Source organism: Pristiophorus japonicus, chromosome 7 (assembly GCF_044704955.1).
Source record: "Pristiophorus japonicus isolate sPriJap1 chromosome 7, sPriJap1.hap1, whole genome shotgun sequence".
Lineage (NCBI taxonomy): Eukaryota > Metazoa > Chordata > Chondrichthyes > Pristiophoridae > Pristiophorus > Pristiophorus japonicus.
The window spans coordinates 215,811,083-215,827,353 of record NC_091983.1 but is presented as its reverse complement, the minus strand read 5'-3'; the positions used below and the strand labels follow the sequence as shown (position 1 = coordinate 215,827,353).

General features: G+C 43.5%; 1 protein-coding gene across 1 annotated transcript in view; it reads right to left on the bottom strand.

Moving 5' to 3' along the window:
• rev3l (REV3 like, DNA directed polymerase zeta catalytic subunit) overlaps nucleotides 1-16,271 on the bottom strand; it is a 230,759-nt gene that overhangs the window by 14,415 nt on the left and 200,073 nt on the right. The window contains exons 27-29 of the mRNA XM_070885791.1: nucleotides 11,298-11,412; nucleotides 10,483-10,620; nucleotides 9,080-9,270 (exon numbers count right to left, since the gene is read on the bottom strand). Coding sequence (XP_070741892.1) covers nucleotides 9,080-9,270; nucleotides 10,483-10,620; nucleotides 11,298-11,412 — 444 coding nt within the window. The remainder of the gene's footprint in view (nucleotides 1-9,079; nucleotides 9,271-10,482; nucleotides 10,621-11,297; nucleotides 11,413-16,271) is intronic.

The following is a 16,271-nucleotide window of genomic DNA, read 5'->3' as shown; positions in this document are numbered from 1 at the left end:
GAGAATAGATTCAGTAGGGAGGGGAGTAAAGCTGGAATTAGAAAGCAAAAATGTAGAAAGTGAGTTTGAGGGACAGAGTAAACAAGCAGGAAAAAGGATAAAAAAAAACAAATTTAAAAGCTATGTCTAAATGCACGTAGCATTCATAACAAAATAGAGGAGTTGACAGCACAAATAGATACCAATTGGTATGACCTGATAGCCATTACAGAGACATGGTTGCAAGGTGACCAGGTTGGGGAATTAAATATTTAGGGGTATTTGACAATTCGGAAGGACAGACAGAAAGGAAAAGGAGGTGGGGTAGCACTGTTAATAAAGGATGGGATCAGTGCGTTAGTGAGAAACTTTATTGGCTCAGAGGATCAAGATGTTTGGATGGAGATAAGGAATTAATAAAGGGGAAAAAGGCCTCCTAACAGTACATAAGAACATAAGAATTAGGAACAGGAGTAGGCCATCTAACCCCTCGAGCCTGCTCCGCCACTCAAGATCATGGCTGATCTGGCCGTGGACTCAGCTCCACTTACCCGCCCGCTCCCCATAACCCTTAATTCCCTTATTGGTTAAAAAATCTATCTATCTGTGATTTGAATACATTCAATGAGCTAGCCTCAACTGCTTCCCTGGGCAAAGAATTCCACAAATTCACAACCCTCTGGGAGAAGAAATTCCTTCTCAACTCGGTTTTAAATGGTCTCCCCCGTATTTTGAGGTTGTGCCCCCTAGTTCTAGTCTCCCCGACCAGTGGAAACAACCTCTCTGCCTCTATCTTGTCTATCTCTTTCATGATTTTAAATGTTTCTATAAGATCACCCCTCATCCTTCTGAACTCCAACGAGTAAAGACCCAGTGTCTACTCAATCTATCATCATAAGGTAACTCCCTCATCTCCGGAATCAGCCTAGTGAATCGTCTCTGTACCCGCTCCAAAGCTAGTATATCCTTCCTTAAGTAAGGTGATCAAAACTGCACGCAGTACTCCAGGTGCGGTCTCACCAATACCCTGTACAGTTGCAAGCAGGACCTCCCTGCTTTTGTACTCCATCCCTCTCGCAATGAAGGTCAACATTCCATTCGCCTTCCTGATTACCTGCTGCACCTGCAAACTAACTTTTTGGGATTCATGCACAAGGACCCCCAGGTCCCTCTGCACCGCAGCATGTTGTAATTTCTCCCCATTCAAATAATATTCCCTTTTACTGTTTCCCCCCCCCCCCCCCCCCCAAGTTGGATGACCTCACATTTTCCGACATTGTATTCCATCTGCCAAACCTTAGCCCATTCGCTTAACCTATCTAAATCTCTTTGCAGCCTCTCTGTGTCCTCTACACAACCTGCTTTCCCACTAATCTTTGTGTCATCTGCAAATTTTGTTACACTACACTGTCCCCTCTTCCAGGTCATCTATGTATATTGTAAACAGCTGTGGTCCCAGCACCGATCCCTGTGGCACACCACTAACCACCGATTTCCAACCCGAAAAGGACCCATTTATCCCGACTCTCTGCTTTCTGTTAGCCAGCCAATTCTCTATCCATGCTAATACATTTCCTCTGATTCCGCGTACCTTTATCTTCTGCAGTAACCTTTTGTGTGGCACATTATCGAATACCTTTTGGAAATCCAAATACACCACATCCATCGGTACACCTCTAACCACCATGCTCGTTATATCCTCAAAGAATTCCAGTAAATTAGATGAACATGATTTCCCCTTCATGAATCCATGTTGCGTCTGCTTGATTGCACTAATCCTATCTAGATGACCCGCTATTTCTTCCTTAATGATAGCTTCAAGCATTTTCCCCACTACAGATGTTAAACAAAAGTTACCTGCCTTTTGTCTGCCACCCCCCTTTTTTTTTTTTAAAAGCCAGCAGAGAACAACTAAAAAAATGATTGAGGGGGAAGATATGAAAGTAAACTAGTATAAAATATAAAAATAGATAGTAAGAGTTTCTACAGGTACATAATCAAGGGGCTATAAGGTAGGGAGGGAACTTAATGCAATCGCTATCACTAATGAAGTAATACTAGGTAAAATACTGAGACTAAAGGCAGACAAGTCCCCTGGACCTGATGCCTTAAGAGAAGTGGCTGCAGAGATAGTGGATGCATTGGTTGTAATCTACCAAAATTCCCTGGATTCTGGGGCAGTCCTAGCAGATTGGAAAACCGTAAATGTAAAGCCCCTACTTAAAAAAGGAGGCAGACAAAAAGCAGGAGACTATAGACCGGTTAGCCTAACATCTATCATTAGGAAAATGCTGGAGTCCATTATTAAGGAAGCAGTAGCAGGTCATTTGGAAAAGCATGATTCAATCAAACAGAGTCAGCATGGTTTTATGAAAGGGAAATCATGTTCAACAAATTTGCTGGAGTTTTGAGAGGATGTAATGAGCAAGGTGGATGAGGGGGAACCAGTGGATGTGGTGTATTTGGATTTCCAAAAGGCATTTGATAAGGTGCCACATGGAAAATAGTGCAGAGTAGGCCATTCGGCCCTTCGAGCCTGCATCGCCATTCAGTAAGATCATGGCTGATCATTCCCTCAGTACTCCTTTCCTGCTTTCTCTCCATACCCCTTGATCCCCTTAGCTGTAAGGGCCATATCTAACTCACTCCTGAATATGTCCAATAAACTGGCATCAACAACTCTGCGGCAGGGAATTCCACAGGTTAACAACTCTGAGTCCTAAATGACCTTCCCCTTATCCTAAGACTATGTCCCCTGATTCTGGACTTCCCCAACATCGGGAACATTCTTCCCGCATCTAACCTGTCAGAATCTTATATGAGATCACCTCTCATCCTTCTAAACTCCAGTGAATAAAGGCCCAGTTGATACAGTCTCTCCTCATATGACAGCCCAGCCATCCTTGGAATCAGTCTGGTGAACCTTCGCTGCACTCCCTCAATAGCAAGAACGTCCTTCCTCAGATTAGGAGACCAAAACTGAACACAATATTCCAGGTGAGGTCTCACCAAGGCCTTGTACAACTGCAGTAAGACCTCCATGCTCCTATACTCAAATCCCCTAGCTATGAAGGCCAACATACCATTTGCCTTCTTCACCGCCTGCTGTACCTGCATGCCCACTTTCAGTGACTGATGAACCATGACACCCAGGTCTCGTTGCATCTCCCCTTTTCCTAAACTGCCGCCATCCAGATGATATTCTGCCTTCGTGTTTTTGCCCCCAAAATGGATCATGCATTTGCCCACTCACCTAACCTGTGCAAGTCATCCTGCAGCCTCTTAACGTCCTCCTCACAGCTCACACCGCCACCCAGTTTAGTGTCATCTGCAAACTTGGAGATATTGCACTCAATTCCTTCATCTAAATTGTTAATGTATATTGTAAAGAGCTGAGGTCCCAGCCCTGAGCCCTGTGGCACTCCACTAGTCACTGCCTGCCATTCTGAAAAAGACCCACTGATCCCGACTCTCTGCTTCCTGTCTGCCAACCAGTTCTCTATCCGCATCTGTACATTACCCCCAATACCATGCGCTTTGATTTTGCACACCAATCTCTTGTGCGGAACCTTGTCAAAAGCCTTTTGAAAGTCCAAATACACCACATCCACTGGTTCTCCCTTGTCAACTCTGCTAGTTACATCCTCAAAAAATTCCAGAAGATTCGTCAAGCATGATTTCCCTTTCATAAATCCATGCTGACTTGGTCCAATCCTGTCACTGCTTTCCAAATGCGCTGCTATTTCATCCTTAATGATTGATTCCAACACTTTCCCCACTACTGACGTCAGGCTAACCGGTCTATAATTACCCGTTTTCTCTCTCCCTCCTTTTTTAAAAAGTGGTGTTACATTAGCTACCCTCCAGTCCATAGGAACTGATCCAGAGTCGATAGACTGTTGGAAAATGATCACCAATGCATCCACTATTTCTAGGGTCACTTCCTTAAGTACTCTGGGATGTAGACTATCAGGCCCTGGGGAGTGTTATGTAGCCAAGTTTGCTGATGATACAAAAATGGGTGGGAAAGCAAATTGTGAGGAGGACACAATATCTGCAAAGGGATAAAGACAGACTAAATCTAAAATTTGGCAGATGGAGTATAATGTGAGGTTATCCACTTTGGCAGAAATAATAGAAAAGCAAATTATAATTTAAATGGAGAAAAATTGCAAAGTGTTGCAGTACAGAGACACCTGGGGGTCCTTGTGCATGAAACACAAAACGTTAGCATGCAGGTACAAGTAATCAGGAAGGCAAATGGAATGTTGGCCTTTATTGCAAGGGGGATAGAGTATAAAAGCAGGGAGGTCCTGCTACACTGTACAGGGTATTGGTGAGGCCACACCTGGAATACTGCATGCAATTTTGGTCTCCGTATTTAAGGAAGGATATACTTGCATTGGAAGTTGTTCAGAGAAGGTTCACTAGGTTGATTCCGGAGATGAGAGGGTTGACTTATGAAGATAGGTTGAGTAGGTTGGGCCTATACACTGTGGAGTTAAGAATGAAGAGGTGATCTAATTGAAACTGATAAGATAATGAGGGGGCTCAACAAGGTGGATGCAGAGGATATTGCCACTCATAGGGGAACCTCAAAATAGGGGACACAGTCTTAGAATAAGGAACCGCCCATTTAAAACTGAGATGAGGAGAAATTTCTTCTCAGAGGGCTGTAAATCTATGGAATTCTATGCCCCAGAGAGCTGTGGATGCTGGGTCATTGAATATATTTAAGGCGGAGATAGACAGATTTTTGAGCGATAAGGGAGTAAAGGGTTATGGGGAGCAGGCAGGAAAGTGGAGCTGAGTCCATGATCAGATCAGCCATGATCTTATTGAATGGCGGAGCAGGCGATAGGGGCCAAAAACACCTACTCCAGTTCCTATTGCGATCAGGAGCAGTGAAACCCTTCAGTTTTGTGGATCTTGCCAGTCTGCTGTCAGCTGAACCACCTCCTTGTCTGGCCCACTAAATATGTTGAGCCATTTTACTGTCAGTCTTCTTAGGTTGATACAGTGCATTAACATATACAAATGACCAGTCAATTTCCAGGCCCACCAAATCAGATTGAAAAAATGGCAGGAATCATTTTAAGGTACACTTTTTTTATATTGCTTCTTTTTTCCACTCTCTCTTGAAAGCCCAGTGGAATAGTGACCTGGGTCTCCATTTTCCAAATGGAAAAAACAGGACAGTAGTACAAATGACAACCTAAACATGGTATCTGCTAGTCATCTGGAGATTGCTCTTCTGTAAAAGGGTAAAAGGGATGCGAGCTGGAGAGCGCGATTTGAAACGCGCAGTGCATTAAAAAAAGCTGCATTTCAAAGTACAAAAACAGTACAATTGTGTAGCATATAAAGGAGCAAATTCCCCTTCCCCCACTGACTTGCTGCCCCTTCGAAGTTTCAGTAAAAAGACACAATGCGTACTTGCACATTAGAATAAGACCTCGCATTACAGGCGGAGCTACAGTCTGGATTTACAACAGCCTGAGTTGGTCTTTTCGATTTTGTGTTGAATGTTGATGACTGGAGTTGATGTCTTCATGTTCTAACTCCATTTTATGATACGTAAGCCAAGATATTACAGCAGTTATTCTTCATCAAGAGCAGTGAAAAAGGGACATTTTACAGCTCATTGCTATGAAACCTGACTGATTCATACCATCAAGTTCTGGCTACTACACACTTCTCAAGGCCAAAGAGAGCATGTGCAGAATTGCAGGTGGAACAGCATAGAAACATAGAAAATAGGTGGAGTAGGCCATTCGGCCCTTCGAGCCTGCACCACCATTCAATATGATCATGGCTGATCATTCACCTCAGTACCCCTTTCCTACTTTCTCTCCATACCCCTTGATTCCTTGATCCCTTTAGCCGTAAGGGCCATATCTAACTCTCTCTTGAATATATCCAATGAACTGGCATCAACAACTCTCTGCAGTCGGGAATTCCATAGGTTAACAACTCAGTGAAGAAATTTCTCCTCATCTCAGTCCTAAATGGCTTACCCCTTATCCTTACTTAGACTGTGTCCCCTAGTTCTGGACTTCCCCAACATCGGGAACATTCTTCCTGTATCTAACCTGTTTAGTCCGGTCAGAATTTTATATGTTTCTATGAGATCCCCTCTCATCCTTCTAAACTCCAGTGAATACAGGCCCAGTCAATCCAGTCTCTTCCCATATGTCAGTCCAGCCATCCCGGGAATCAGTCTGGTGAACCTTCGCTGCACTCCCTCAATAGCAATAGCATCATCTCCAGGTGCCAGTAAATGTGGCTGCCTGTGCTTAGCTGTTGATACCATTGTTGGAGCACCGTCTTTGGAACCTGTCTTGTGTCTCAGCTCTCTCAGACGCAGCAGCACCATCTTTAACTTCGGATGCTGCTGACAAATGCAGGGCTACTGTTAGGGTAATGTGGTTCCACACAAGCCTCATTAAACACGCTGCCTTTTTCTTCAGTAAATGCTTGGAAAGACTCATTGCACATGTTTTATCAATAACTGTTTTCTAATAAACAGTGTCAGCTGTGGCTCAGCCAGTAGCACACTCGCCTCTGAGTCAGAAGGTTATGGGTTCAAGTCCCACTCCAGGAGGTGCCGTCTTTTGGATGAGACGTTAAACCAAAGCCCCAGCTGCCCCCTTAGGTCGACGTAAAAGATCCCATGGCCCTGTTTTGAAGAAGAGCATGGCCCCCGGTGTTCTGGCCAATATTTATCCCTCAATCAACATCACAAACAGTTTATCTGGTCATTATCACACTGCTGTTTGTGGGAATTGCTGTGTGCAAATTGGCTGCCACATTTCTCACATTACAACAGTGACTACACTCCAAAAGTACTTAATTGGCTGTAAAGCGCTTTGAGACGTCCGGTGGCCGTGAAAGGCACTATATAAATGTAAGTTCTTTAACTAGACTCGCAAAATATAAAACAAGAGTCGGGGATGAGAAAAGCTCATCCCTGTGGTACATTAGCTTCCCCATCATGGTATCCACTTTAATTATAATTGACAAATCCCAATATTTTTGCCTTCATTACCTTACCTGGTATAAAGTGTTTCAAATTATTAGCACTTCTAGTAGTTGCACTAAATGTACGTTTCACCCATGTACATTCATGGCCTCTGGTCCTGACTGCTATGTGTACTATGCAGTAATATTCTAGTTTTACTGCATCTATATCCTTTAATATTTTCTATACATTCCAGTCTTCCCTTAGTCACCTTCTCTATAGACAGTAGCGCTCAAACTTCTCAAATCTTGCCTCACACCTAATTACCCTCACATTTGCGGTTAGTCTTACTGTTTTTTCCCCCTGTAACATACCATTAATTGCTGATCAAAACTAAACACAAATAGTCAGCACTGATGGTCATTTAGAGGGCGGGGGGTGTCAACAAATGTTGTTTCCATGTTCTAAAAGGGTAGCAGAGGCAAGCCCAACAACTGCACACCCATTAAGACCAACCTCAGTAATTGGAAACTAATACAATCATCTGTCAGAAGCAAAATGGAAAGGTACATGCATGAAAATAACCCAATCAATGTCAGCCAACAATTTTAGAAGGGATAATTGTTGCCTTATCAACCTCAGCCTTTCTTTGCCAGATCTAGCTGTGTTTATCACTCATTACTCGTACTTACTTTAAAAAAAGAGCCAATTTAGAACCTGCATTTACATTGGCTCTTATTTGAGTGGCGTTAAATTGAGCAAGAGGTGACGTTCCAAGTTGATGTGTCATCATCATAGGCAGTCCCTCGAAATCGAGGAAGACGAGTTTCCACTCTAAGTGAGTTCTTGGGTGAATGAACAGTCCAATACAGGAATTACAGTCTCTGTCACAGGTGGGACAGACAGTCGATGAAGGAAAGGGTGGGTGAGACTGGTTTGCTGCACGCTCCTTCCGCTTGGTTTTTGCATTCTCTCGGTAACGAGACTCGAGGTGCTCAGCACCCTCCCGGATGCTCTTCCTCCACTTAGGGCAGTCTTTGGCCAGAGATTCCCAGGTGTCAGTGGGGATGTTGCATTTTATCGAGGAGGCTTTGAGGGTGTCTTTGAAACATTTCTTCTGCCCACCTAGGACTCGCTTGCTGTGTATCACACCAGTTGACGAATGGGGCAAGCCATACAACATAGTGCACCTCAACTTTCAAAAGTAATTTGCTGAAGTACTGCATAACAAAACCAAGGTCAGTAGGTATCAAGGGCAAGACATGGATGTGGCTCAGTAACTGGCTAAAAGGAAGTAAAGAATAGTTGTAAGGGAATCTAGGTCACGAGCAGGGAGACCTTGTTGAATATGGTGCTGCATATAGTTGTGGTTTGCACAATATTAAAGGGACCATCCATAGAGACACTGGAGGGAAAAGCAACAAGGCTAATCCCTGGTGTCAGAGGGATAGGTTATGAGTAACAACTTGATATGGCAGGGCACTTCAGGCTCAAAAGGGACCTCAAATATACAAGATACATGACAAAGGTAACCTGAAGGATAACTTTTAGATACGAGCTGGACAAGAGGACACAAGTTCAGCATCACGAGGGGCACACTTAGGACCGCTGCCAGTCGGATTGTTTTAAAATTGAGGGTGATCAATGGAAAGGTTGTCAGTGGGTGAGGCTATGAACCTGGCCTCAGAAACTAGACTGTAAATTAGCATTATCCTCTTATGAATACCTCTATAAATGTTAATTTAACATTTCAATTATTCTATCTGCATTCAATGATGGTATAATTACACTGATAAAAGAAAGTTTTCATTTGCTCCTGTGCTTGTACTTAAATATCCTTCTGATTTTATTACTGGTCTAATTAAACTTTTAATTAAAATTTTTATTCAAATAAGATTTACAAAACCTCCAGAGAATGAGACACAGCTGTGAAATGTAATTTACCACAGTACATCAGTTCACACTGTAGTAGCTTTGTGCTAACTGGGAGGCAGTTTCTTCAGACTGCCATAGGCTTAAGTTGGCCTAAATACCACATTCACACAGTTGTGATTCAAAACACTCAACCGAACCAACAGCAATCAGTCTCTTCTAAAATCAATGGACTTTCTAGGATTTGGCTCCATCAACACGACCTACCTGGTCAGTTCTAGAGCAGGGACACATGCCCCTGGGCGGTACGAATCACTCCCCCGGTACTCTTTGGCAAAAGTCAGATCCTGCATGCTGGCCTTCCCTTCTAGTACCTTTGTGCACTGTCTCTGAACGTATTGCTTGATCTGGCTGATATCTCTCGTTTCAAACAACAGCTTTATTGAGCGCTCTAGAATCTGAGGAAAGGTTGAAAAAAGTGAAACAGCAGCAGACACTACTGTGATACACAAAGCTGGTGAAGTACTGCATTTAGTTCAAAACTAACTGCATAAACATATTTTTTAATGACATTCTGAAAATGCAAAACACCCAAGTCAATTGATGGATGGCAACTCTGGATCAATTTACAGCTTACAAAAAGCAAATGAACATCCTTCAGGTACAGAGTTTCTCTGAATCCAAGTTAAAGAGACTTCAGACAAAGAATAGAAGATGCTTCGTTCAGCCATAGGTATTACATCTGCAGAGACCCAGGTCAGCTGAGAACTATGCATCTCACCTGCTACACAGCAGTGCACCGTCACCATTAAAATCCATCAATATCTGTTGGATGTTTAAAAGATTGTGGGGCAGCAGGCATTCATTTTTGGACTTGCCAATAAGTCAGGTAGTATTAAGCCTATGCATCAATACAGCCAAGAGAATTTTTAATTAGAGAGTCAACTGAGCTGGGTAGAACTCCCACCTCAGTCAAAAGATTACAGGTTCAAGCTCCATTCCAAGACTTAAGTACATAATCGAGGTTGACACTGAGTGTCAGTCCTGCAATGTCAGAGGTGCGGTCTTCAGGTAAGACACTAAACTGAGGCCCCATTTGACCGTTCGGATGGTCATAAAAGATGCCAAAGGACCACTCAGAGTAGCAGGGAGTTCTCCTAGTGTCTGGCCAACAGTCATTAGTCAACAAACACCCGAAATACATTAACTGGTCATTTATCTCATTTGCTGTTTGTAGTAACATGGCTGGGTGAAAATTGGCCGACATGTTTGACTACAAAACACTCCTGTTACATGCAGGGAGTGCCCTTTCTCTGATTTGCCTGGGTTCAGATGCTCGGGACAAGAGCCCAATCTGAAAAATATGCACTACATGAAAGTTTCTCTCCTGCTGTGATATGTGGGAGTATTCCAATCAGATTCGCAAGTTATGTTTCAACTTGTGTGTTGATGCAAAGCAGAAACTTTAGTACCATACTCAAGTAAAACCAGTTTAAGATAAAACCAAAATCATTATTTTAGTATTAAAAGCACATAGATTTAGCATTTGAGACCAAAATAAAGTGGTTAAACTTGAAAATGATTTCCATTCATTGGTGCATGGGGTGGGGGACCGTCTGGTGACTGAAGGGAGTAATATAATAAGATAAATAAAATACTTTACTTCATACCTTGGAGACAGCAGGACAGGAGTCTCGCCGCACAGTTTCAATTCCCTTGGCATCAAAAACAGGATCCTTCTGGTCTAAACTCTCATACATATAACCAACGTACCTCTTCTTCGATTGCAAGACACATGGTAAGTAAACCTATTAGAGCAAAAGAAGAAAAAAATAATTCCCATGTTTAGAGTGTGTGTCTTCCGGTTATGCAAAACAGTATCACTAACAAATTGAAATGTGATTAATTTACGACTCTTCAAAATGCACATCTACATTTTCTCTAATCTTACTGAGCATGGTTTTCATGAAAAATGTTGGCGATGAAGCGCCCTGCATAATTTTCATCACATTGGGATTACGTGAAAATATGATAATGAGCAAAATAATGTTTAGCCAAACACCATTGCAGGAATAGCGCATCCCTTTTAATCCAGGATAAATGGTTAAATTATTAACAATCACAAAAAAGCAGTTTAATTATCGTGATATGTGGTTTGAGAACTTTGAAAGTGTAACCTTAAATGAGAACCTCCCACCATTTCTAATTTTAGTTCTGTCTTCCAGGCAGCCTCTCAAAACAGCCATAATAGACCCACCAGAACAAGAAGTAGGAGTTGTAAAGTGTTTCAGTACCATGAAATTTATTGGTATTAGCTAGCCTGCAATATTTTAAAGTGTGTTTTTTTAAAATGATGATCAAAACAACAAACAGGCAACTTGCTCAACAAGATCTTTGCAGAACTACTTGCCCAGTAGGAAACGTGGAGTTATGCAGGTAGATTTGTACTCTACTTTCCCTCCATTATTGAAAGGAAGCACCTTACCTTCTCAAATTTCAGTTTCACAGGCTTTGGGTTTGTGGCAGTCACAGCATCAGCAATCTCTTGTCCAATCTTAAAGGCTTGTTCCTTGGTGGCTCCTTTCAATAGCACAAACATGCTGTAAAACAACAAAACCAACTCAGAAAATCACAACAAACACTATGTTTTTGTTTTAATTTCAGATCTGCCACATTTACAGCTTGCTCCGTTTTCCTCAGAGCTCTTGTGGGCCGCTCCAATACCAACTCATTCTCCACTAATGATATATTTTGCTGTCTTTATGTCTACGTACTTATTACTGGTCTTTTATAACATTTAACAAGTCTTCTGTTAAGCAGTTTGCAGGTTATTCAACTCATTTATTTCCTGTGATTGGCATATCTGTCAACTCGTCATTTTTCTCTCTTGTTTTTAGAAATAAAACAACTTCCTATATTTTTTAAAATTCATTCCCAGGATGTGTATTTTGCTGGAACTGCAGGCATTTATTGCCCATCCCTAGTTGCCCTGAAAGTGTTTGATACAATTGAGTGGCTATCTAGGCCCTTCAAAGGACAGTTCAGAAAATAGCCACATTGGTGTGAGACTGGAGTCACTTTCGGCCAGACTGGGTAAGGATGGCAGGTTTCCTTCCCTAAAAGGACATTACTGAACCAGTTAGGTTTTTATGATAATCTGAAGCTTAATGGTCGGTTTTACTGATAGTAGTTTTTTATTTCCAGATTTTCAAAAAATAAAAAAAAATGAATTCAAATTCTTAAACTGCCATGTTTATCTTTGTATTATAACAACAGAAAATGCTGGAAATCTCAGCGGGTCAGGCAGCATCTGTGGAGAGAGAGTTAAAGTTTCAGGTCAATGACTCTTCATCAGAACTCCACAGAGTCTGACGAAGGGTCATCGACCTGAAACATAGAAAATAGGTGCAGGAGCAGGCCATTCGGCCCTTCGAGCCTGCATCACCATTCAATAAGATCATGGCTGATCATTCCCTCAGTACCCCTTTCCTGCTTTCTCTCCATACCCCTTGATCCCTTTAGCCGCAAGGGCCATATCTAACTCCCTCTTGAATATATAAATGAACTGGCATCAACAACTCTCTGCGGTAGGGAATTCCACAGGTTAACAACTCTCTGAGTGAAGACGTTTCTCCTCATCTCAGTCCTAAATGGCCTACCCCTTATCCTAAGACTGTGTCCCCTGGTTCTGGAGTTCGGAGAGGCAGGAGTGCGTCGGAGGCATGCCTATAAAAGGCCCAACGTGGCGGGAGTTCGGACAGGCGGGAGTGCGTCGGAGGCAGGCCTATAAAAGGCCCAACGTAGCGGGAGTTCGGACAGGCGGGAGTGCGTCGGAGGCAGGCCTATAAAAGGCCCAATGCGACGGCAGTTCGGGGAGTTCGGACAGGCGGGAGTGCGTTGGAGGCAGGCCTATAAAAGGCCCAACGCGACGGCAGTTCGGGGAGGTGGAGTGCGTCAGAGCCCTACCGGTGCAGCTGTAGCAGGGAGGCAAAAAAGTAGAAAGAAATCGAAAGATGACGTCACAGCCAAGGGAGTAAATGATTGGCGAGCAATTTTTCTTTTTCTTTTCTTTATCAATAAGTAACCTTTTAACATTGCTGTTGCCCAATTAGGTTAAGTCATGGCAGGACAGCGCGGACATTTGTTATGCTCCTCCTGTACTATGTGGGAACTCAGGGACGCTTCCGATGTCCCTGACGACTACGTGTAAACAAAGTGTATCCGCCTGCAGATCCTGACGTACTGCATTGCGCCACTGGAGCTGCGGGTGGATTCACTCGGGAGCATCCATGATGCTGAGAATGACGTGAATAGCACGTTTAGCGAGTTGGTCTTACCGCAGGTAAAGGGTGCACAGCCAGATAGTGAATGGAAGACCAACAGGAAGAGCAGTGCAAAGAAGATAGTGCAGGGGTCCCCTATGGTCATTCCCCTGCAAAACAGATACACCGCTTTGAGTACTGCTGAGGGGGATGACTCATCAGGGGAGAGCAGCAGCAGACAAGTTCATGGCACCATGGCTGGCTCTGCTGCACAGGAGGGCAGGAAAAAGAGTAGGAGAGCGATAGTGATAGGGGATTCGATTGTAAGGGGAATAGATAGGCGTTTCTGCGGCTGCAACCAAGACTCCAGGATGGTACGCTGCCTCCCTGGTGCAAGGGTCAAGGATGTCTCTGAGCGGGTGCAGGACATTCTGAAAAGGGAGGGTGACCAGCCAGTTGTCGTGATGCATATAGGTAGCAATGATATAGGTAAAAAACAGGATGAGGTCCTTCGAGACGAATTTAGGGAGCTAGGAGTTAAATTAAAAAATAGGACCTCAAAAGTAGTAATCTCAGGATTGCTACCAGTGCCACGTGCTAGTCAGAATAGGAATCGCAGGATAGCTCAGATGAATATGTGGCTTGAGGAGTGGTGCAAAAGGGAGGGATTCAAATTCCTGGGGCATTGGAACCGGTTCTGGGGGAGGTGGGACCAGTACAAGCTGGACGGTCTTCACCTGGGCAGGACCGGAACCAATGTCCTAGGGGGAGTGTTTGCTCGTGCTGTTGGGGAGGAGTTAAACTAATATGGCAGGGCAATGGGAACTGATGCAGGGAGATAGAGGGAAATAAAATGGAGTCAGAAGCAAAAGATAGAAAGGAGAATAGTAAAAGTGGAGGGCAGAGAAACCAAAGGCAAAAAACAAAAAGGGCCACATTACAGCAAAATTCTAAAGGAGCAAAGTGTGTTTAAAAAGACAAGCCTGAAGGCTCTGTGCCTCAATGCGAGGAGTATTCGCAAGAAGGTGGATGAATTAACTGCGCAGATAGCAGTTAACGGATACGATGTGATTGGCATCACGGAGACATGACTCCAGGGGGACCAAGGCTGGGAACTCAACATACAAGGGTATTCAGCATTTAGGAAGGATAGACAGAAAGGAAAAGGAGGCGGGGTGGCGTTGCTGGTTAAAGATGAAATCAATGCAATGCAATAAGGAAGGACATTAGCCTGGATGACGTGGAATCGGTATGGGTGGAGCTATTGAATGCCAAGGGGCAGAAAACGCTAGTAGGAGTTGTGTACAGGCCATCAAATAGTAGTGGAGAGGTTGGGGACAGCGTCAAAGAAGAAATAAGGGATGTGTGCAATAAAGATACAGCAGTAATCATGGGCGACTTTAATCTACATATTGATTGGACTATCCTAACTGGTAGCAATGCGGTGGAGGAGGATTTCCTGGAGTGTATTAGGGATGGTTTTCTAGACCAATATGTCGAGGAGAGAGCTTGCCATCCTAGACTGGGTGATGTGTAATGAGAAGGTACTAATTAGCAATCTTGTTGTGCGACGCCCCTTGGGGAAGAGTGACCATAATATGGTAGAATTCCTTATTAAGATGGAGAGTGACAAAGTTAATTCGGAAACTAGGGTCCTGAACTTAAGGAAAGGTAACTTCGACGGTATGAGGCGTGAATTGGCTAGAATAGACTGGCAAAGGATACTTAAAGGGTTGACGATGGATAAGCAATGGCAAACATTTAAAGATCACACGGATGAACTTCAGCAATTGTACATCCCTGTCTGGAATAAAAATAAAACGGGGAAGGTGGCTCAACCATGGCTAACAAGGGAAATTAAGGATAGTGTGAAAGCCAAGGAAGAGGCATATAAATTGGCTAAAAAAAAGCAACAGACTTGAGGACTGGAGAAATTTAGAATTCAACAGAGGAGGACTAAGGGTTTAATTAAGAGGGGAAAAGAGAGTACGAGAGGAAGCTTGCAGGGAACATAAACACTGACTGCAAAAGCTTCTATAAATACGTGAAGAGAAAAAGATTAGTGAAGACAAACGCAGGTCCCTTGCAGTCGGATTCAGGTGAACTTATAATGAGGAACAAAGATATGGCAGACCAATTGAACCAATACTTCGGTTCTGTCTTCAGGCAGGAAATTATGTTTGGGAAATTGATGGGATTGAAGGCCGATAAATCCCCAGGGCCTGATAGTCTGCATTCCAGAGTACTTAAGGAAGTGGCTCTAGAAATAGTGGATGCATTGATGATCATTTTCCAACAGTCTATCAACTCTGGATCAGTTCCTATGGACTGGAGGGTAGCTAATGTAACACCACTTTTAAAAAAAAGGAGGGAGAGAAAACGGGTAATTCTAGACCGGTTCGCCTGACATCAGTGGTGAGGAAAAGGTTGGAATCAATCATTAAGGATGAAATAGCAGCACATTTGGAAAGCAGTGACAGGATCGGACCAAGTCAGCATGGATTTATAAAAGGGAAATCATGCTTGACAAATCATCAGGAATTTTTTGAGGATGTAACTAGAAGAGTGGACAAGGGAGAATCAGTGGATGTGGTGTATTCGGAACCAGTGGGTGTGGTGTATTTGGATTTTCAAAAGCCTTTTGACCACGTCCTGCACAAGAGATTAGTGTGCAAAATCAAAGCGCACGGATAGAGAACTGTTTGGCGGAGAGGAAGCAGAGGATCGGGATAAACGGGTCCTTTTCAGAATGGCAGGCAGTGACTAGTGGAGTGCCGCAGGGCTCAGTACTGGGACCCCAGCTCTTTACAATATATATTAATGATTTAGATGAAGGAATTGAGTATAATATCTCCAAGTTTGCGGATAACACTAAACTTGGTGGCGGTGTGAGCTGTGAGGGGGACGCTAAGAGGCTGCAGGGTGACTTGGACAGTTTAGGTGAGTGGACAAATGCATGGGAGATGCAGAATAATGTGGATAAAAGTGAGGTTATCCATTTTGGGGGCAAAAACACAAAGGCAGAATATTATCTGAATGGCGGCAGATTCGGAAAAGGTGAGGTGCAACGAGACCTGGGTGTCATGGGTTCATCAGTCACTGAAAGTGGGCATGCAGGTACAGCAGGCGGTAAAGAAGGCAAATGGTATGTTGGCCTTCATAGCTAGGGGATTTGAGTATAGGAGCAGGGAGGTCTT